The following is a 21,631-nucleotide window of genomic DNA, read 5'->3' on the forward strand; positions in this document are numbered from 1 at the left end:
AACAGTCGTTGGTTCGGGAAATCCGAAATTCTGCGATTCACCACTTTGATCCGATCCGGTTGCGTCCCGACAAATATTCCCTTCAGTCACCTACCTCATTTACGCGCATATCTTATTTGTAAATGTGTTTGTACGTTCGCTTGATCGTGTCTATTGTTATGTACGCTCTATCTTCTCGAAACATGCGAATCTTTGCACTGTAACGACGATTGAATTTCATCATTCTGCATTTGAAATGTTGGAGGAATGGAAAATTTACGATTTTCACTTGGACAGTGAAAGAGCAGTTGCATGTTTTCGGAGAGATTACTTATGTACGTTGTTTTATGTTGCTTCGCAAGAATTCGCTAATTGGACCGCAGTATGTCTGACCATATATTAGAATATCTACTTAACATTGTGTCAGTTTTGATTTTTGTACTTTTTTATTTGCAAATAAAATTTCTTTAAATTGCCTGATTTGTACAGTGTGTTTATCAGTTTATTTGACCCACCCTTACCTTATTGTTTTCGCGTTATATCCCGTTTCACCTTACCAAGCGAATACATATTTTTGCTGATATTTTTCCATCGGCGAGCGGAAGCAAGTGGAAGTTTTTAGCGTGACGCACAATTATAATCCATCCCGTGCTCACTTTTGAATATTTAATGCGTGTAGAATGAAGCAAAATAAGGATTTGCTATTCTTGTCGCGGTCACATGAAAACGTATCACGTACAAGAAACCGGATTCCGTATTAATAATAATCCAAAGAGAAATTAAGTTCACTTGATGTTTTTCCTCGAACCCGGGGCCTAGACCGAATTATCGTTTTATCCGCGTTTCGCCGGCATTTTCTAGTCGTTCCTCTTTTTCCTACACCCGTCACGATTAAGGATCGAAGTCACGTACAGCCGAGCCGTCTGTCGATCGCTCAACGATCGTCACGTGTCAGCCGATTTTCCCATAAAACCTGTGGAACGACTTTCGATCGATACCAGCCAACGATTATTATCCGCGTGCTCGGCGATCTTCTGCGGCATCGAGCCTCGATCTTTTCACGATCGCGTTAGATCGTGCTACCTCGCGAACCTGCGATTATCTTCACTACTTTAGATCGCGTTACGAAAAACTCACGCTCCTGCGTTCGATCGCTGTTCCTTGTTGGCCAAGTGTCTTTTCTTTTTCATTTTTTTTTCTAATTTACTGTCGACGCGATTGCTATCAGAGGAGTTGGGAAAAATTCTGAAAGTGAATTGAATTTTCTAGTAATAGAGAAAATAGAATCTTTAAAATTTAGAAAATGAAAATAAAAAAGGGTTTCGAATTATATTTAAATCGCTGCCATCTCAGCGACTTGTCATTTAAAGGTTGAAACATGTTTTCAAAAATCAAATTTTCCAGAATTAGCTATCTTTCATCTTGTAAATAATTTTTCAAAAAATTATTAAAGAACAGCCTTTGAGGATGTAACAGAGTGTCTAAGTATTTTTTACAATATTTTCAATTTCAGGAAGTAGCAGGATAACCTAACAGTAGTACTCGCGATCGAAGTTTACGATGTGAATTATTTGACCATCAACCGAAGGAACATTAGCCCCATGGTTTTAGCATCAATTAGCGCGCGATTGTGTTTCTTTATCGCGCGTCCATTACAGTTCTCAGAACTGTCGCAATTTTTGCTGACGAAACAGCTCGCCCACTTTTCTCTTTAATTGTCGTAGGAGCTCGACGAGGAACTTTCCTTTTTTTTTTCTCTCTCCTCGTGCCTCGCAGTGACATTTGCGTGTGGCCGAACGGGGATACGTTCGCATCGACACGCTAGACGACAATTAACTCGACAAACCGTGCAACCGTCGTCCTCTCGCCCTTCCATCATTGTATCGGGTCCCTTTCTTGCAACCAAAGAGGGTGTAAACCCGTCATTATTCTGATTATTTTTCCATGCCAGCTAATCACAAGCTGTCACTTGTATCATTGTTTCACTGTGTATCATTACTCCTTTTTTTCTTTCTCCCTCCCTTTCCACCCCCTGCTTTTCGATAACGTTTCGCCAGCCAACGTTCTCTTTTAGGCACCCCAGTTTCGATCATTTGTCGCGAGTCATTTGATCCCACGCCGTTGATACACAGTATAAAAGAGACTCCATTAAAGGGTTGAAAGTTAATCGTAGAAATATTGCTGTATCCTTCAACGAGATATTTCAAAAAGTAATTTACCAAGACGTTGGGTTATATAAAATTAGGTCAATGCGAGGCAGCTGTAATTTTCTAATCCTGAGTGAAGAGTCAAATTTAACTAGGAAAGCAAACAATGATTTCTGCAATGTTTATAATAACAACAAGTTTGCGTTTCGAAACATTAGAAGGTATCGGTTGGACGTAGGAAAAGTGATAAAAGCGGTGCCAAGATGAGCGATAAGTCTCGCCGCGAAATAAAGGGAAAAGGGGCGGGGGACGGTTGAGAGAGGAAGACGCATACATCAGGCGCGAAAGAGATAGTAAAATATAAAATAGCGGGCGACGTGTACTGGTTAGACTATATGTTCTAATTTTAGGCGATTGCCTTGCTCCCTCACCCGAGGATTATAATTAGATACAAAAATACCCGACCGCCACCCACCCACCGAACCGACAAGTCGGCATGTCGAGCGAAAGCGCGGGTGTGTTCACAGATTTCGGTTCCGAAAGCTTGCTGAAGCGCCGTTCGCCTTGTCGTTCTCGCGTTCGTCGTTTTACTTTTGATCGTTCCCGGCGTTCGAGCAGCCTCGGCTCGAGAATCATCAGGGAAAACGGTGTTTTGCTCTACTTCGTCTCGTCTGATTTATTATTGAACTTGCAAACACCGCTGACTAATTGTTAATCTCGGATAATTGATAAGAGTGGACAGACGAATGATTTACACTTTCTGTTCTATGATGTTACTTTATAACTATGGTGTTCGTTTGAAGAATACGTTTTCACTGATGTAATTAATTATTTAATATTATACGAAATTTTACTACAAACAATTGTAGTATAATTTTAATACACTAAAATAATTGAAGAAAAACTAAAAGAAAAGATAATTTTGAATAGTTAACATTGTGGGTTGAACGACATTAATGAAGTTTTAATGTAAGTTTCTTAGAAGCTATTGATTGATTGGTAGAATCTAGTCTAGTTCTTAAGAAGCAACTTTGTATTGAGCGAAGTGGTGGCCGTAGTTATTCACAAGTTGCGTAAATAATTAATTAACATGACTAGAAAGGATTCAAAGTACGTTGCAGCTGCTATCGGTGTACGTTCACTCACCCCTCGTAGGGACTAGTTTAATATGAAACAGCGAGGCTCGTTTAGGAAAGCAGAGGGGGTAGCTACCCCTAATGCAGGGGAGGTAATTATTATACGAACCAATCGATACTTCGATGAACGACTCAGTTCTTCGTCGAAGGAAAAAAGCACGTTAAGCTCCTTTCATCGAGTCGATTACGTTCCCAAGCGAAAATACTATTTTATTCTTACGGAAAATTAAATTTTTATCGAATTAACGTGATCAGAAATGCTATATTAATACGTATTACATTATTTTTAGCAGGCAATATTTTATTTCCAACAGAAGGTTTATTTTTTTCTGAAAATTCATGATTCCCGAAGATATATAAATATTACTTTCAAACTTGAAATTAATTACTTTTAATAATTATTTTCTAAAATATTCTGCTATTTGAAATATCGTTACTTCAACTGAAACTAAAATTAAAACGACTAGAAATATCATATCGTAATTAAGCACACTAATACCCTTATTCGCGTGTTATTAAAATTAGAACAAGAGTACTGTAAATTAGAACACTTTTAAATGTAATTTGCAAACCACTATGTAACTGAAGATTTAAACATTTCTGCTCACTGTTGCTTTGGACTAGCGGAGTTATTAGTAACACCAATAATTACCAATTATTTTTAAATGCCAAGAAAGCAGAGTTAATTTCGGTACGTGAGCTCATGCTCTCCCACGCTGCCGTTTCGGATGCATGCACAATGCTTAAATATGTGTCGGCTGGCTGATCTTGCGGATACCATTTAGATAATGCTTTATAATTTACGAAAATCGTATGCTACCGTTTTTTAACAGAACGCGACCGTCGTCGGTTAGTCGATCTCTTAGTTTCGTCTCAAGTGAAATATTCTTTTTAATACGCACGATATTGTCAAAATATTATCCACGCACGTAGATATGCTTTTTAAGTTAGGTTTGTTACAATACCGAGTCGGACGGTCCCACAGAGCTGGTTGATTGTCGGTTAAAAGATCAGCGAACTGTGACAGGGACGTTTCTCTCTGGCGGGCTCATACGCGTACCGGTGACACACGAGGACGAAGAAACAGAAGTAGATACACGAGGAGGAGGAGGTCAGAGGAGTAAGGGGGTGTACCATGAGGAATCATGGTCTCTAATTTTTACGGTGTAGCCACATACGCGCGTTCTTCTGTCCCCGTATTTACAAGTACAACTAGCCGGTCATTAAATCCGATAATTAATCACAATCGTCTCTATTAACGGGGAAGGCTTAATTGCTGTTATCCACGCCGTACTCCGCTAGGAAAGGGGTGGCGTAAGGAGAAGGAGAAGGCGGAGGTGGGACCGGCCCAGGATGTGACTGAAGAATGGGTCCGTCGATCGTTCACCCGTCTTTCCTTCTCTTCGTGACAGATAGCTGTCTTTCGTTAGCTTCTGTGCGAAACGAACGGCACAATTTTATTTCTATTCAATTTTTCCCACGTTCAAAGGATTTCTTTGAATTGCTTCTTTTTTTATAAAAATAAATTAATATAACTTCGAATCGCGTAGACCTTGGTCTCGGAACGAATTCGACAAAATCAGAGAAAGAATATTTTATGAAATCAGTGAGAAATGAAATTTCACGCGTTAATGCACGAAATGTAATGACACGAGGCAAAAGGTATTACGGGTACAGTTTGACGGGTGGAAGCTACTTTCTATGTTTACGTCCACGTAACATTGACGAGGTAACGTCGAAGTTCCACGTTTCCAAAGGAATATGGCTACCACCGGGGCAGCATATAGCCACGTACACGTACGTATTTCCAGACGCTGGTGAAACCCAGCACAAATACCCGGGAAACTCTCACACCGACAGCAATGCCTCGTACCCGGCCATCTACTTACTTTAGTGGTCAGCGCGGAAGAAAAGAATTAGCTAGACGGGGGCGCGTCTCATCTAGGTCACCCACACCACTTACCAGCACAGCCGACACATACGTATCACACACGCGGTGTACACATACCCGAGGAGCCTCATTACGGTGCCACGGTGGCGAGGGGGTGTGCAGCAAAAGAGGCGAGCGTTAATTAAGAACAGACTCACCACCCTCTAAGTAAGGAGCACTGACCAACCTTCTCTCCCTTCTTCCTCACGACCAGCTTACTTCCTTCCTTCGGGTACCTTGCACTTCTACGTTGCTTCATGGTCGCTCGTACCGTCCTCTCACACCCTTTCCAGTCTTCATTCTGAAAGAGGAAAAGCCGAGGATTGTATAAGAAGACGGAAAATTAGAGAAATACAGGAAATGTGTAAAGAAGGAATCGAAGGTAGATGGAATAGGATAGGATTAAAAATGTCAGACCGGAGAAGTATTAGTAAGATCGTGTGATATATTGTACTGGTTCGTACATTTTTGTTAAGGGTTGCTTTACTTATTTTGAAATACTTTTTACTCATTTCCTTCTCTAAATAATTTAACATCAGTGTAAGAATGAGTATGGGGTTAACTAGTTATTGATAAAAGAGTTAAGTACCGTATAAACAATTTCAGGGTATATAAATTTGTCAATTTTTCTTCGAGTACCATTTTTCATTTGACCCATTTGTTCATCGACGAAGAGGAAAGATTCGAGTGTCGCACCTTCGTCAGCTTTCGAATCACGATGAAACATAGTGGAACGATGATCAGTCGATCTCATCGTGACGACACAGGGGCACACATGTTGCGAATGTCGCACAATAACAGCTCCTCTTAAGCCAAAAAAAAAGTCACCCAACTGTTCATCCCCTTCTGAGCGTTATAAGCTCTCGCGACCAGGGGTGAGCCGTGCCTGATTGTTTCCAACAGGTTTGCCATCTTTTGTTTCAGTCCGTTCTCATGCGCGCCAGAACTGGTCATTGCTCGAACCCTAAAAACGGTTGAACAATGACCTTCGTGGCCGTTACATTGCATTGCAATAACGACCCCTATTTCCCAGAGTACCGAGAGAGTAATTTTCGATAGGATGGGAATTCATTTCAAACTGTCAACGCCGTTTAATCGACGATTTCGAACGATTTCGACGGCTTCTTCTGTCATTGTTCGAACTTACACGGGGATACATCGACCGTGTAATTTAACGTCACAGCTTTTCCAATCGTCGATTTCCCTTTTAAAATTTATTTTTCTCATAAGCGATCGTAATGAAAGGATTACGCTTGAAATCTGACTTGATCATCCAGGGGTTAAAAAATAAATCATTCTGAATATTAATAATAATGTAAAATATAAAATAAATTTCGAACATCATGGATAGTTGATTTAATCGTGTATCTTGCTACGTACGGCTACTTCTGTTACGGTGATCAACGTGTTAATTGTGCACTTTCATTTGTTCACCGCAAAAGGGAACTTGATGGAGCGAAAGGTTCTGGCTTAGGAAAGTAGCGAAAGCCTATAGTAGACACTTCCCTTATGTAATTGTTCGTCTCATCAATGGAACTTACACATTCTGATGGACAGCTGGTTTCGCCCGTATTTATTTACATGGGAATCGAGTGAAATGACGTTAACTGCTGTCTGGTAATCGCGTTGACTTAAACGACGTTTTAGCGTCATAGCTGTTACGATAAACATTGATTCATATGTATGACACGAAATTTATGTAGAATAAAAAATATGTTTGTACCCATATAATGAAATGCACCCTACACGTCATAGGCGTCCTCGCTTCAGAGTTTTATTAATATTTTGTTATAGACTCTGTCTTTCGCTGTCACACGAAGTGATATGAAAAATTCAAAATTCTCAGTTAATTAATGACAATTAAGTGTCAGATTGAAAAACAGCAAGTATCGATGAAGAAAATAGACAAATCCGAAAAATTAAACAAACGCCTTACTGACATGCTGATCTTTCGGCATAGAGAGGCATCTCTGGATTCAACCCTGTCGCTGAAGACAAGGAAGATAGAACGAAGAAACGAAGGCTACTCCCTTCTTACAAGGCCACGTTCAGGAAGATAAGAAAGGCCAGAGGGAGGAAATCAAAGAGTAAAAGGGATGAGAAGAGACTTGGCAATCCGAATGAACGAACTACACCGCATACAGGGTCTTAGCAGGACTTAACGAATATTGCCGTCGATATCCAGAAGCCCCCTATACGACGCTTCTCATCCCGCCATCGAACTTTCTTTTGTCCCTTCCCTGAAACGCGTTACCGAGGAGGTTCGCTGATCGATTCCGAGGTTGGTCAAGTTAATTTAACGTGCACGTTAATTTGTTACCATGGATTTTGTATTCGAGGCAATTCTGCTCGCCTACTGATTCGATATTTCGCTTTTTCTCCCTCCCTTCACCTTTAACCCGTTTAAAATATTCAAGAACAGAGTAATTTGAGTTAAAGAAATTCTTTGTTCAATCGCAGCAGGAAGTATACACTTCATGTCCTTATTTCTCATTTCAACGCTGATTCGATTGTATTTTAAATAATTGTAATTATAGGGAAAGGGTTGAACTTATGTCCATAAGTCAATTTCCAATTTTCCTATTTAGAGTTCTTAAATTAAATCTCTGCGCCTCTAACAGGAAACTTGATATAAATTCGTTCATCCCTTAAATTAAACCTCTGATTGCTTCGTATTTTCTCTCTTTATTCCAATTGGTCATGCCCGATGATTAATGTCCTAAGATTACAAATAAATTGCTGAAATGTATGAGGCTTAAAAAAAGTGATGAAAAAAACTGAAAAAATTAGCAAAAAAATACGCGGTGGAGCGTAGACTCAAGGAGGATTACATCGAATTACCGGGAATGAGGACAATAAAACATCTCAGTTTCGTGTTGAACAGAAACGAAGGCTATCAGTTACTTCGTTACGCCACTGTTTTCTCCTGCATACGGTAGACGAAGAGATTCCAAGTGAGAAAGTTGAAAGGAGTCGGACGACAAGGCAGATAAATTAGTGCTAGTAATGAAGACTGAGTCCGATGTCTGATTAAACAAACACAGGGAAACACAAATAAGTAAGAAGGACGGGAACGGGAAAAGGAGAAGCGTTAAAAAGGGGGAAAAAAGGAATAGAAGAAAAGGAGTAACGCGAGGCAGGAGAAAGATAGAGAACGAGGTGGAAGATGAAGAATCTCTGAGTCTTCAGACGTTAAAGTTTTATTTTGCCTCTAATTAACTAAAGTAGCTTAGTAGTACGTTTAAAGACGTTGCTACTTATCCGTTTTCCTCTTTTCTTTTTTTTACTCTTCTTCCATCTCTCGCACCTTTTCTCATTTATCTTGTTTTTTAGCCTATTCTCGTATCCACGTACCGGTGTTCGTTCCCGGAGACGAGCCCATCGTGGCTTCGTAGAATGTTCGTTGTTTCATTTTCGTCGCACGTCCTCAAAATGAAAATGTATGAGCGCGTATAATACATAGAGAATAGTTTTGACCGGGCCGGTTAGCGGAGCATGAATCTCATCGAGTCACTCAAGGCTGAAGCTCTCGAAATTACGCGGGATGAATTAAAAATAGCGGTCACTAAATCGTGAAAACAAAATTCACCTGGATTTATGGCCGCTTTTTGAGACTTCCAGTCACGAGCTATTAGTCGTAGCCGTTTGCGAAAAATACCGAAAATAATCATCGGACGTATAGCTCGTTGGCTGACTGCTAACAGGTTTAGATATACAATTTTTTTTCTACTTTCATTTCTTTTTCTTTTTCTTTTTTTTTTTTGAAAAACTTATAAATTTGATTATACCGAAATACTCGACTGAAACTATTAAAAGATCCCTATTGGTTTGTTACTAGGGAGATCGTCACGATCCGTAGTGCACCGCTGTCGTTGAGCTGATACCAAAAATAATTAGGGTGGTAATCATTTTGAAGTGAAAAATGATGGATAAAATTTTGCGAACTCATTAAATATAATCATACGCAGGTCCTGTTATACAGGTAAACTACCCCTAAAGATGATTACAAGCATCCGAAAGGTCGCCTTAATATTCGAATTTCACGGCGGGAGGGAAAAGTTAAGAAAAGAAAAGAAGGCACCAGGTGGTCGTTGGACGATGCTCGCCATCGGACAGTACCGCGGTGGCCGCGAGTCAATTTATTTATAATCCTTGCTTTTTCTTTAAACCGCCCGCCAGAGAAGAATTAGCGTCTGCGGATACTGCGTAGCCAACTCGATCCAGGACGATGAGAACGGCGCTAGGTGAAAAAATAAGCGGACGATAATAATTATTATCAAGCCAAGCCAGATCATGGCTACGCCGGAGGTGGAGAAAAAAGATACGAATCCATGACGCTGGGCTGCCAGGCAAGGACGTTCAAGTTTAAACGAAAATAAAAATTCCTTCTCCGATACTAATTATAGAATACGCTCATCGAGCAACTGCTGCTTGAATTATATCGATACATGTACGCCAACGAATTATACCGGGTGTCTAGACCAATTTCCTAGTTCCCTTAAAAAAAAAAGATTAATGATCTAATTTAAACGCGACAAATTTCGAGCTATAAAGTTTGAATTTCCAACTTCTGGATGACGGTCTTCAAAGGGGGTGCAAGGTGTTTTCTATTGATAGCCGCCATTGTTAGATGTAACAGCGATTTTTAATAAATGATGACAAGTGATTTAATATCCACAGCGTCGGATAATTAATTAATATTAAATAGTAAGCTAAAATTGATAATCTGTCCTTCTTTGCCTTATTGAAATGCCCTTTTGTATCAGTATGCTTGAATTGCTTGAAACTACGCAAATATCTTTCTTCTTCAATTTGGATTACATTTACAAATCATCACGATTTTTGTCTGTTTTTCAGATTTGCGTTGAAAATGTGACACCGATGGAAACACGAAGAATGAAGACCGTGGTACAAATTCCGGAACGGTGAGTCAGTGATTAATTAACGGCACCGTTCTTTGTTCGGCCTAGCAATTATTTGACTTGACAATCGAAGCAATTATCCATCGTAGCGGCACACCTATCCAGGTACATACGTTGACTTATCTTTCTCCGAGAATGGGTGTAGGCTGTGTTGTGCTACTAAAATGCTCACGTATCAGATGGTAACCATCGATGATCATTGATCATTGTCAGTTAAATTTATATGGAACAAAATTGTTAATGCGATTATTTCTGCCATCAACTGTATGAGATTAGCGTGCCCTATTTCTCTATCTTCTGATTTAATTGAAGAGCAATCAATTATAATTACAGTCACCCAAATTTCGAAGAATTTACAAACCCCCATAGAGTAATCAATAGAGTTGGCGATCGAAGGAGGGTTGGCGAGAAATGAAAAATAATCGGTGGTACCACGGCAAAATATGAAGGCGCGCATCGAAGGAGGCCCTCCTTTAACCCGTTGTAGCCTGAAGCGACGCGGAATCACTCAGAGCAGCGCCGGCCGTTACTTCATTTTTGCGGAGCGTTTACAACGTCCTGTCCACTCGCGTGGCATCGTTGCTGGCATTTCGATGCATAATAAACGAGCGGTTTAGCCCTGCACCGTGGCTCACACCTCTGGTCCCATCTTTCTACGAGTAAAAAAGGGGGATGCACCCCCTCCAATCTCTATTCCTCACAGCCGACCGCCGTCCTCTTCCTCCTTTCGACTTGCCACGGTAAACAGGCCACGCTGTCTCTCTTTCGTAGACTTTCTTCTATGAGACTCGCATAACGAGATGCGAGAGCGAGAAGAAGCTATCGTTGAACGAACTGTGAAGAGCAAGCGACTCTAACGAAAGGAAATCCGATTTGCACACCGTGCCGGGTCTCTTCCGCTCTTTTTCAAACGCGTGCCCGGCCGCTGCTCTATACACGCCCGGGACGATACGACAGACACGGCTTGGTAGTTTTCATGGAAATTCGTTTGCTGCTTGTTACGTGACACGGACGTTTTCCTTTGCTAGATTTTTCCTTAATATATCGCGACGGACAACTATCCGAATGATTATAGCCGCTTCCCGTGAAAAGTTCACTGAGTACTCGGAGAAAAACAGCAAAGCTTTTATAGTTAGATATTCTTATGGTTATCGGTACTTGAGTTGGAATAGGTTAATAACACTTTGTATAATTAAATGTAATGATTATGATTACTACCATGATTATAGTAACGGTTATGGCGATTCATAACTATCGTTCTAGAATCACAAATTATCAGCCAGCTCGTCGGATGTAACGTTAATAACAATTCAATACTTTTATTTTTAAAGGTGTTATGTATGACGTGACATTCTGAATATTTGAAGCGTCAACTAGAAAAATTAAAATTAGAACATTTGATATTTAGTAGTTTTATGAACGTTTGTCAAATGAAACATATTTAAAACTATCGATCGAAAATCGATACCACCTGCAGGACGCATTTGAAAAAAAAAAAAAAAAAACTGGAACCGGCGCGCATCGGAGCGATTATTTGCGCCGCGCGACGATAATGGATACGGAAAGGCGGTTTGAATCCGGCCGAATGGGCGTATGAATGGTCACCGTTTAGCGTAATTATTGGCACATTGTCTACGGCACAATACCGGGTGCGAAATTGGCATGCAAAAATCGGATGCGATCCTATTGTCCACCATTGTACGATTCATGGCTGCGTGGCAGCTTCCCCGAGCTCTCTAGTTTTCGAATATCTCGTCGCCAATACTACCGATTCGTTCGCCAATCGAATTTAGTTCAAACGTCATCGAAAGAAATTTGCGTTTCGCCTATTACGTGGTTTTGCAACTTTTTTTTTTATATTGCGACACTGCAATCATTCGGTCATTCAACTACCAAAGGGATAAGAACAAATGACAATTAGTAGAAACAATTTGCTTAGGGCAATTGACCCTTTTCCTAAAAAAAGTAGAAAATGTTGCGTTTCTTACGTAATAAACTATAATTCTATTCGGAAGAAAATGTATTCGAGTGCAGTATTTGTATTATATTTCTTACTTTTTTTAGGAAAAGGTGCCTGTTTTGAGAATATAATATTAATTTCCGATTTGTTCCCTAACAAAGCTTCTCCATACAAGCTAGTTTTCGTTGTACTTTCTTTGATCTGGCCGCTCCTCAATGGAAACAGGTGACTTGTATTATACATATTGGAGCATCTAGAGGAGGGCAATCCCTAAGAGCAACGAGATACATTGTACCCCAAACAAACGTAGACGGTATGTTGTTTGAGATGTTTAAGCAAGTGACATGATACACCATCTTAAGCAGGTGGCACAATATGACAAATGTCAAACGTCCCACACGCGCTGTTCAACCTGCTTAAGCATTTCAAGTGCACACCGTCTTTGTTCGATTCTCCTGGTTGCCTCGAAGCCTGTTCCTGTTTTAGAGAAACAATCAATATATTATGACTAGTTTGCGTGCAACCAAATTTTCCAATATGCATATACATTAATAATAGGGCCTTCTTTCTCTAGATTCCTTAAGAAAATCTATGATATTTAGCACTGTACGCGTTATATATTAGAAAAATTCATTCTAAAATTAAACATAATCTTGCTATTCACTGCGACTATCACGTCATCTTCTATCCAGGAATTAAGTGCATTACGGTATCAACGCTAATGCGAAAATAAACGTGGCATGAACATCCTTCAGTGATTAAGCGTTTCCCATAAATTAACAGCGACTCACATTTTCATCCCATTTTCTACAGTTTTAAGTAGTACGTGCCGATCTCTGGCAACGATGACATCGATGCCATTGTTTCGAGGTGAAAGTTCACGATCGTTTGTAATTGTATTGCGGACGCGGTCTCGCCAAGGAGAATTCTAAGCCAAGCAAACCGAAAACTAAATTTCTAGAGACTAGAAAGGTTGGCCCAAGAATTTGGTTGGTTATTAAGTAAAGGACGTCTGCACGATTCTAACTCCTCCGAACGGAAGAACCGCGGGCTTTTTGTGCGGTCAGATTGGCGGCCATTATGTCCCGAAATTGGGCCTTAATTGTGCCGGCGGTAATGAGTCGGGTTGCTCTAATGCAACGGCACCAATCACCACCACATATAGTATCTTAAAACATAGCTTCGGTGTATTCTAACGGGTGCTCTGTTCATAAAAGTTTCACCATTCAAGATGATTAGAAAGTATGTTATATCTTTCATTACTAAATCCCATTATGTGTTCTTGAAAACGTGTCACTATTGTTTCTTTATTAAAAATATGAAAAATTTACTGTAAGATTAAACGTAGAATATTATCATTATCAACCCTCGAATGGCGGAACTAAATCTTTACTGATTGAAGCTGTAATTTATAGTTTAAACTTTGGAATTTTATAGCATTTGTTTAGATAACATATGGCACTATTTTATTTGGAAATTTGAAGTCTTGTAAGCCTAGGTTACGATTGACCCGACTATCACAGTTGAAGGGTTATTTCGGTGAGGGCACCCGGTATAGAATAGAGAGTAGTAGGGAATACTATGTGGCGACGTAGCATTATTTAATTGCTCTTCCGTTGTTTCGTCGTCGCCAGATAATTTGTGTACCTGGCGGCGATTTTAGTTCCTCCTCTATTTCCCCTGCTCTTCTGACCGTGACCAGGCTCTCTCTTCGTCTCCTTGCGATCATCTCTATCCCTCTGAAGGTCTTGACCGCTTCAGGTGTCTCGCTTCCACCGATCTATCGTTTCGATGTGTAAGTTTCCTCGTTGCGAGTGGCCGGCACAGGGGAAAGCAAAAGAGCAAAGCTAGCGAGAGAAAGGACGAGAAGGATAGGACGACCGGTCGGCCTACTCCTAATTGCGCGTAATTACCTATGGAGGCCAATTAGCTCGGATTGGTTGGACGGATGATCCGCGACTAGCCTAAGGACTCAAACTCCGTCAGAACCTCTAGCCTCCTTCGGTAAACTCACGCGAAAGTGACTAGGAATCGTCCTCGCTTCCAGAATCTTTACTTCTACCTTTCATTTTCCTATATGCAAAATGCGAGGAGCAATTACCATAATCAATCATGCGAGGTCTTGCGGGGAAATAACTTGGAATTGAAGTGTAGCATCGGTACTAGTAATTAGAAAGGTACCATTTTAAATTACCAAGTATGCGATAACCTTTCAAGAAGCTATCGAATTCGATTTACTTTTTGGAAAAAGGAATTAATATTTATAGATAATCGATGAAATGTTAAGCTAAACAATTCTGAAATTCTTTTACTCTTGGATGTATGAATATTGGAATGCTACCGATGAATATTATAACTATGTAGCTGAGCTTATAACTGTAAAAATGTTATTAATTTTATAGAAATAAATAAGTTCGAACAACTCGTTAAACCAGCCGCGTAAATACCTACGAACCAGACCACAGGGAAGAAGTTTCTTAATCTTCTGATTCTCGAGATTGTAATATTAGCAGGATCTCTGATCGTAATGTTCCCACGTTCCGGTTGCCTTTTTCTCTTCATATCACAGAACAACTTAATGGCGGTATCGATGTTTTGTGCGTTTCAATGTTACGAACCGTTTACCGCGGTGATGCACTGTAATTACGTGCCTCTAATTACGCGCGCAACACTGTCCCCTCTAGTTTATTTGTTGTGCCGTTTCCCAGAGCATCGGGACTTATACACCTCAGGCGTTTGCAGCTCGAACTCGGATCATAAATAATCGCACGCACATTCAGACCCGTGCAGGCATATACCCTAATGAGCAATTAACAGTTGAGTTTAACTTTAAGCTATCTAGGATCTTATTTCTTAGATGTTGAATAGCCACGATTTACTTGTCCTATTGTTTCTATTTGGATTTCGAGAACAAGAATAGATTTAATTAATTAATATCATTTCTCAATGTCAAACTTAGATGCAAAGTGTAATTTAGTCTTAACGAGTTATGTTTGTACACGATTATGTAATTTATGAACTTTACGTTTATTGTGCTATAAAAATAATTTGTGTTCACATACTGTTTTGCTATTAAAGAATTTCCAAAGTTAGCAGTTAATTATTTCAAGAAGGGTTGTACAGAAGTTCCTATAATTTTTAGAACAATTTTCTTTGTTATTATTTTATAGGTAATAAAATGTTTCGTAAGGAATTTGTACAACTGCATGAGTAAAGAAAAGTTAGGTTAGATTGACCCAACTGACCGTAAGAGCTATTAAGGTTTGTTAGATATTTAAAAAATATGAAAAAGTTAGAGAAAAAACATTTTGTGATAATTGATAAAAAATCATGTAAGTAAATTACTAACAATTGAAGAATTTTAACTTATACTATAATCTGTTTGAACAGTCTCGTCCATCTTTTATATTTTACGTTAGTAGAATATAAATGAGTTAGAAATATATTGGTGAAATAAAAACCATATTTGAAATTAACAAAACTATCCCCGCTGTTAAAATTGAAGAGATGTTAAATTTTAAGAGAAAACGCAAAGTAGCGTAATAATTTTGTTTCTGAAAAATGCTCCGTTCAAAATCTGTTTCATACTCAACATGTTGCGCATTTGCACATACATTTATGTATGTACGCAGGAAAAAATTAAAATATACAGTGGCGAATTATGGAGAATGGAAGTAATGAGATTACCAATTGTATCAGACGAATGATTTAAAGAATACTCTTTAAATCGTTTGAAAAAATAGAATCCGCGTATTTTTGTAATACATCATTCAGAATATGTGACATGACCATAACCTCACAATAGTATTATTGCGTATTTCGTTTGAACATTTGCATATAATTATATCTTGAATTATTAAAAAGTATTAGGGTACAATATTAAATAACTCACCATCAGAAGATTGTGACATATTTAAGCAGAGCAGCAAGTTTTTCACTGTTTATAACTTACAATAAACGACAAGACAAGATAGGACGCGCACTAATACACACTGTAAACATTACCGTGCCTGCCTCTCCCCGCCCGCGAGCAGTTGTGTTCGTCGGCCGGATTGGACGGACAGTGACGTTAACTAGTTCAAACATTTTGATCGAATATAATAAAATTTCAGATGATAGTTAACTTCGGGAGAGACAAAAATTCCAGAATCCTTGTTCGTTCAGAGTACTGCTCTGCTGAAGGCCCACTTGACCCGCAAGAAAATGCTTCAAATATTCATGTCAAGCGATGTACATACGTGAAATAATACGTTTCTCTCGAAAGTAGGGAAAGCATATATTTATCTGGTCTTTTCATAAGCCGATTCAACTGTTGTTCCGTATCCACTTTTCAAGATTCGAATCCTCAGGGACTCGAAACGTAAAGCCGAAACGGATGCGAAGATGGAAGAAGGATAGAGGAACATGCGAAAAGAGAAAATTGTCGGAGCGAGGGTGAGAAGAGGAGAGGTGGCTTCCATCGAAGGACCTCGGCAACAGGACAATTCGTCATTAGTAAACAAATAGTTTAGCGACCGGTCGGGTCAGACCTACATAAACTAAACAACAATGAGGCCCAGGATAGAAAGAAATACCGACTCGCTACCCTTCGAGGTTCGCACACCTGGCTTCACCTTCGTAGGAGTTTACCTGCACGAGTGGGTGCAGAAGAGATCAGGGCCGTACGTATTCGGCCCACAATCACGATACCACCACCAATCACATTTCTTTACAAAAATTTGTGTTTCAAACTTAATTATCTCTTGTGATCTACCCCCACTCTGTATTATCATCATTTCTTATAAAAAATAAATTCAGAAATCACCAAATTTTCTTCTATAATTTTTTCATTTTAGTTCTGCCAATGCTTTACACCCTTTTTAATTTGTTGGAATTTTTAGGATCAAACGAATAAAGTAATATGTATTTAAAAAAGTATTATACTCTTCTTAAGGAATGTTGTGTGGGGGGTATCTTGGAATGTAAACACGTTCCTGATCGTTTGGAGATTCTACTTCGACGAATATCTCCTCACCTGACCGAAACTGATCGGTGTTAAAAAGAATTTCTCGCATTCATTCGTCACCTCAAATTTCAGGATACGAATCACGCCAGGGACATCTTCGAAACTGTAGAAAAGAAAAGGGCGTAACCAAGCTGCAACGTGGTTTAATCTAGAGATGGTAGAGTAGAAAGTCTTTCATTTGGAAATTTAGTTGTCTAATCTTAATCGATGTACATATTTTGCAGATGACATTTATCTCAAATTTTTATCTTGTCGATTATAATTTATTTCTGCCCAATTCTGATCTGGAGACAAAGTTTGGATGTATTTGTAGTATTTTTAACAGGAAACCAAGACACGTCCCTGCTTTTGTTTGGTCCGAACAAGGCGAAGCCTGGTTCTCGCCAGTACTCAGCCAATGGAGAGTATTTGTTCAGAAGATTCCTATCGACCCCATGTAACCACACATTTCACGAAAGCTACACTGAATTACCGATCACTGTTTCCTTCCTCTAATCGCACCCATACATTGCTCTGTTTTTAATCCTTCAAGCAATTACGACGTTTGTAGAATCGGCTGTGATCCTGCGAAGATACTTGAAACAATTAGCTGAAGAAATTCCTCTATATATCTTTGTAATAAACTGAAACTTTGGTCAATTAAACCGAAATTGTAATCTTGATAAAAAGTGATAGAAACAGCAACTACATTCAAAATATATATAAAAAAAGACACAAGTTTTCTATTGAATATACCAGCAGTACGTAATAAATCCAATCATCATCATCTTCAATCTTCCAATCGGAAGTGACACATTAAACATTAATTGTCACTTTCACTAACGTCACCTTTCAAATTACAACTTTCTCATTTAGCTAGTGTAGGATATAAAATAATAAAAATCAGTCTTTGAGCAGAGGCATCCAGATCGAAGGAAGGCTGGTCTCTTTGTCCATCTAAGATCCTTGGCCCTTTATTCCGAGTGAACCATAGGGCGAGGAGCATCTCGATGATCCCCATGGCAAGATTAGTATGACAATGCGTTCACCGGTCACTCATTATGCTTGCCCGCGATCCAACGTTCCGTTGTAACGTAAAACAAAATTCCAACCCACGAAAAATCTTAGTGGACAGGGGTTGACACCTTCCTCGATTCAACTGTTCTTCGAGACGTGTCCTCTGTTCTCGAGCCTTCCGTCTCATTTTTACCCCACCTTTCTCTTCTCTTTTCTCTATCTCCACTCTTTATTACTGCCGACATCATCCCTTGTCCACCCTCTTCCAGGACAGCCTAACCTTCTCCCACGGCTCATTCTTTTCGCTGAATGAATACCAAAGATGGATTGCTTTCCTCTTTACACAGCCTTGGTGTCCCGCTTTGTTGTCCAGAAATCGTGCGATTTCCAATGAATTCACGCGTTTTAAAGAGCCGGGATACGTGTACACACCGACTTTGCCTCGATCGCGTCATCGACAGTTCTTCATGGAGATTATTATCGTCATTCAGGGACTCGATCTATTCCCCCTGGAACAGTGGTCTTTGCAAAATTTCAACGTCGCGATTCAGCTCGGCATACCGTGGCGTGAAATGATAATTTTAATAAATGATGTCTGCTTTCTTTAAAATCTGAGATCCAAACTGTCCCCGGGACAGTTTGCGGATATAGCTTGTAAGAAACGAGAGAAATTAAAAATTTTTTTAAATACAATTTTATTTTTCTGTACATGATGCTGTATTTGCATTGTAAATTTATTTAAGATCTATTTGATGCATTTTCAAGACTGTGAAATCCTTTCGTATTTCGACGAGTTCGGTCCTGTAGTTTCGTGCATTTGCACATGGTCCGTTTCAATACGGATTGAAAAGAGAAGAGAAATGGAGAAAAACAGAATTTTCTATTTGGAACCGGAGACACGGCAAATATCTATGGTCTCGTTCCATTACATTTGCATTCGTGTCGGATTCGAGCGTCACAAAGTTCACTCTCGGGAGCATGAACAGTGAAAATCCAGTGGAATCTCAAATTACGATGATTCGACGAGCAGCGAAGCTCACCGCAGGTGTCTAGGAAAAGTGCATAAAGGGGATGTAGATAAAACGATACAAAAGAGAAGCTCGATATTCACGGGAGGAAAGGAAGCATAATGCAGATCCCAAATTTTCGGAAAACTCCCAAGCTAATCGACAAGAACGACACAATCGCCTCTACCTGATGGACGTTCCCTTTTTGGCCACCGTGAGAAACAGTATTCGAACTGTTCTGAAGGACCGAAAGGGAATAAGAGAAGCGTTCCAGAACGAGAGAAAACATCTCAGGGGGCTTCTGTCCCCCGGAAGAATTAATTGATGAGAGAAGGGACAACGTTAGAATGCATATTCACACGAAGGAAATTCTTTTTCCTGATTTTTCATTTCACAATTTTTGAATAGCATTTTGCTGTGTCAAAATTTTTAAACAAAACTCTACTATTGAACTGTTATTAAAATAATGGGAGTAATAACAATTCGTTATATTTAATATTAAAAACAATACGGAGATAAATTTTGCGAGACAGAAAGCAAGTTTTAATAATTATCTTGATAAGAAAATATTTCTTTATCTGAAGAATATTTTCATTTTAATGGAAAGACAAGGGTTTATGGTGGTTATAATTTAAATTGCTAATAAACGAAGATTTTTAAAGAATTTCATAAGGATACTTAGTACAAAGAAGAATCTTCAATCTGGTAGCGTCTTTAACAAGCCATTTGCCTCAATCCGCAATCTAAAATCAAGAGTATCTCCTCAGAGTGTCCAAGAAGATTCTTGGAAGTACCTTCGAGAACTTACCAATCCTTCATTCATTAAAAGACGATACAAAACCTTTCCCTTTTGCATTTATAAGTATCAATTTGTCAAACTAATATCATTTTAAGATACCATCAAAGGTAACTTAAAAATGTCCTTTTTGTATTTAACAAAATATATTTCAAAAAGATTTTCCCATCATTTGCATAAAATATAAGTATTGGTTATCGGATCCTTAGATGCTATTCAAAATTGCAACATAATTTTTCAAATTGAGAACGTTAACGATTTCAAACAAACATTGGACCAGTTTGTACATCTTCCATCCTGTCTTCTTCAATTCGTATTTCCATGACAATAGAACACTCGCAAGAAGAATAATTAAGCTGGTCGTAATCGTTTGGTACGACCTATGGTCAACGCGATGCATCAGTGCCCGGTCCCATTGATGCGGCACCATAGGAACTCCCATCAGCTGCCACGGTTTCTTCTTAAGTCTTTCAGTACCGAGGGGACATTAAAAGAAGGGTCTCAGGAGGGTGGCGAATTAATTTATGCAATAATGTACCGACATCGTACCGAGTCTCATTCTTTTGACCAGGTGATGACCAGTCGTGGACAACTACGTCTAACGCCGATCTCTCCTTCTTTTTCATCGTCCCTCTTTGCTCCTGGAGCGTGTGAAAATTCACATAGCCCTTTGTCTTCGTATTTTTCGTTCCCTAGATAGGCTTTACTTAACCTTCGATTGCCCTCCTGCGTTATTTGCCTGGGCTCCATCGTTGTACTTGGTAAATATCGTTGTTATAAATATGCAAAATAGAAAAGGAAGGTATAGGAACATTTGAGGAAGCAAGAAGGAGAAAAATAACAAGGAAATCGAAGTAAACAGGAATGTTTTGGAAAAAATAAACCGACTAATATTATGGAAACCCTTTATCCAATTAACCGTGAAAGAGGATTGTTCTGATTTTAAAAACGTTGATGTCTGCTCAGTTATCTGGATCGATTAAGAACCAAGCAGTGAAATAAAAGGATTTTTCTTTACATATAAGATTCTTTGTTGTAAGTGGTAGTTCACTTGTAATAAAATATTGCAAAAACATCCAGTGTGATAATAATGGTAACAAAAATGAACCATGAAATTATTTCAGCAAGAAATCTAATAATTTAACTGCTTGTCCTTTGTATTCTTACAAATACCGCAATTTTGAAAGTAAATTTCGACTCGTTTATCAGTATGCTGTTTCAACAGACGGGAAATGTAATTACAGGAGCAAAACATCTTTCAAATTCGTATGAGCGTAGAAAAGGAAAGCTTATCTCGGGTCCCAATCTGTTGTCTTCTTTACTCGTGTTCGTTTTCTGGCCGAGGGCGAACGAGGAGACAAAAGCGATTGTAATCGACCGTAAAAATACCGAGGTGCCCCCGAATTCGTTAATCTCTTTTCCTTCACTTTCGCGGCCGTTGTTTAGGGTGCTGGTGGTTCCCTTACCCGTAGAGAAGATCCACCACAATGCCCTTTTGTCTAGCCCTCTTGCCCTAGTTCCTTGCCGCGTGGCCAGTTTGGGTTTTCTCTCTGACACGCTATAATTGAATTGTCCTGCGGAGAATTTCTTAATATTTCACTGGCAATTGTTACGCAGGAAATGCGCGGTGAAATATTGCTAGGTCTTTTTCGTCTTCTAAATCTACAGCAAAAGGGAATCTTTTACAATGGGGATAGAATTTAAAAACATCGTTGACCACCAAAAAAAATGTCGGTGTAATTTGCTATGCCAA

At 39.3% G+C, this 21,631-nt stretch overlaps 2 protein-coding genes across 7 annotated transcripts in view; one reads left to right on the top strand and one right to left on the bottom strand.

Annotated features, from left to right (window-relative positions):
* Nucleotides 1–16,099, bottom strand: part of LOC117602322 (uncharacterized) — a 117,491-nt gene extending 101,392 nt beyond the window's left edge. For 3 of the 5 annotated variants that reach the window (XR_004580931.2, XR_004580928.2, XM_034320186.2), the window contains exons 1-2: nucleotides 15,967–16,099; nucleotides 5,380–5,493 (exon numbers count right to left, since the gene is read on the bottom strand). Coding sequence is in view for 1 of the 5 variants with exons in the window: in XM_034320185.2 (XP_034176076.1) it covers nucleotides 5,351–5,493; nucleotides 15,967–15,969 (146 nt within the window). In the remaining 4 variants the exon portion in view is untranslated. Of the gene's footprint in view, nucleotides 1–5,350; nucleotides 5,494–15,966 lie in introns of all 5 variants that reach the window. The other 2 variants (XR_004580929.2, XM_034320185.2) reach the window with 1 other exon arrangement.
* Nucleotides 1–21,631, top strand: part of zfh2 (Zn finger homeodomain 2) — a 234,291-nt gene that overhangs the window by 1,411 nt on the left and 211,249 nt on the right. For both annotated transcript variants that reach the window (XM_034320178.2, XM_034320179.2), the window contains exon 2: nucleotides 10,050–10,117. The gene's annotated coding sequence lies outside the window, so the exon portion shown is untranslated. The remainder of the gene's footprint in view (nucleotides 1–10,049; nucleotides 10,118–21,631) is intronic.

The sequence above is a fragment of the Osmia lignaria genome, chromosome 13, assembly GCF_051020975.1.
Source record: "Osmia lignaria lignaria isolate PbOS001 chromosome 13, iyOsmLign1, whole genome shotgun sequence".
NCBI lineage: Eukaryota > Metazoa > Arthropoda > Insecta > Hymenoptera > Megachilidae > Osmia > Osmia lignaria.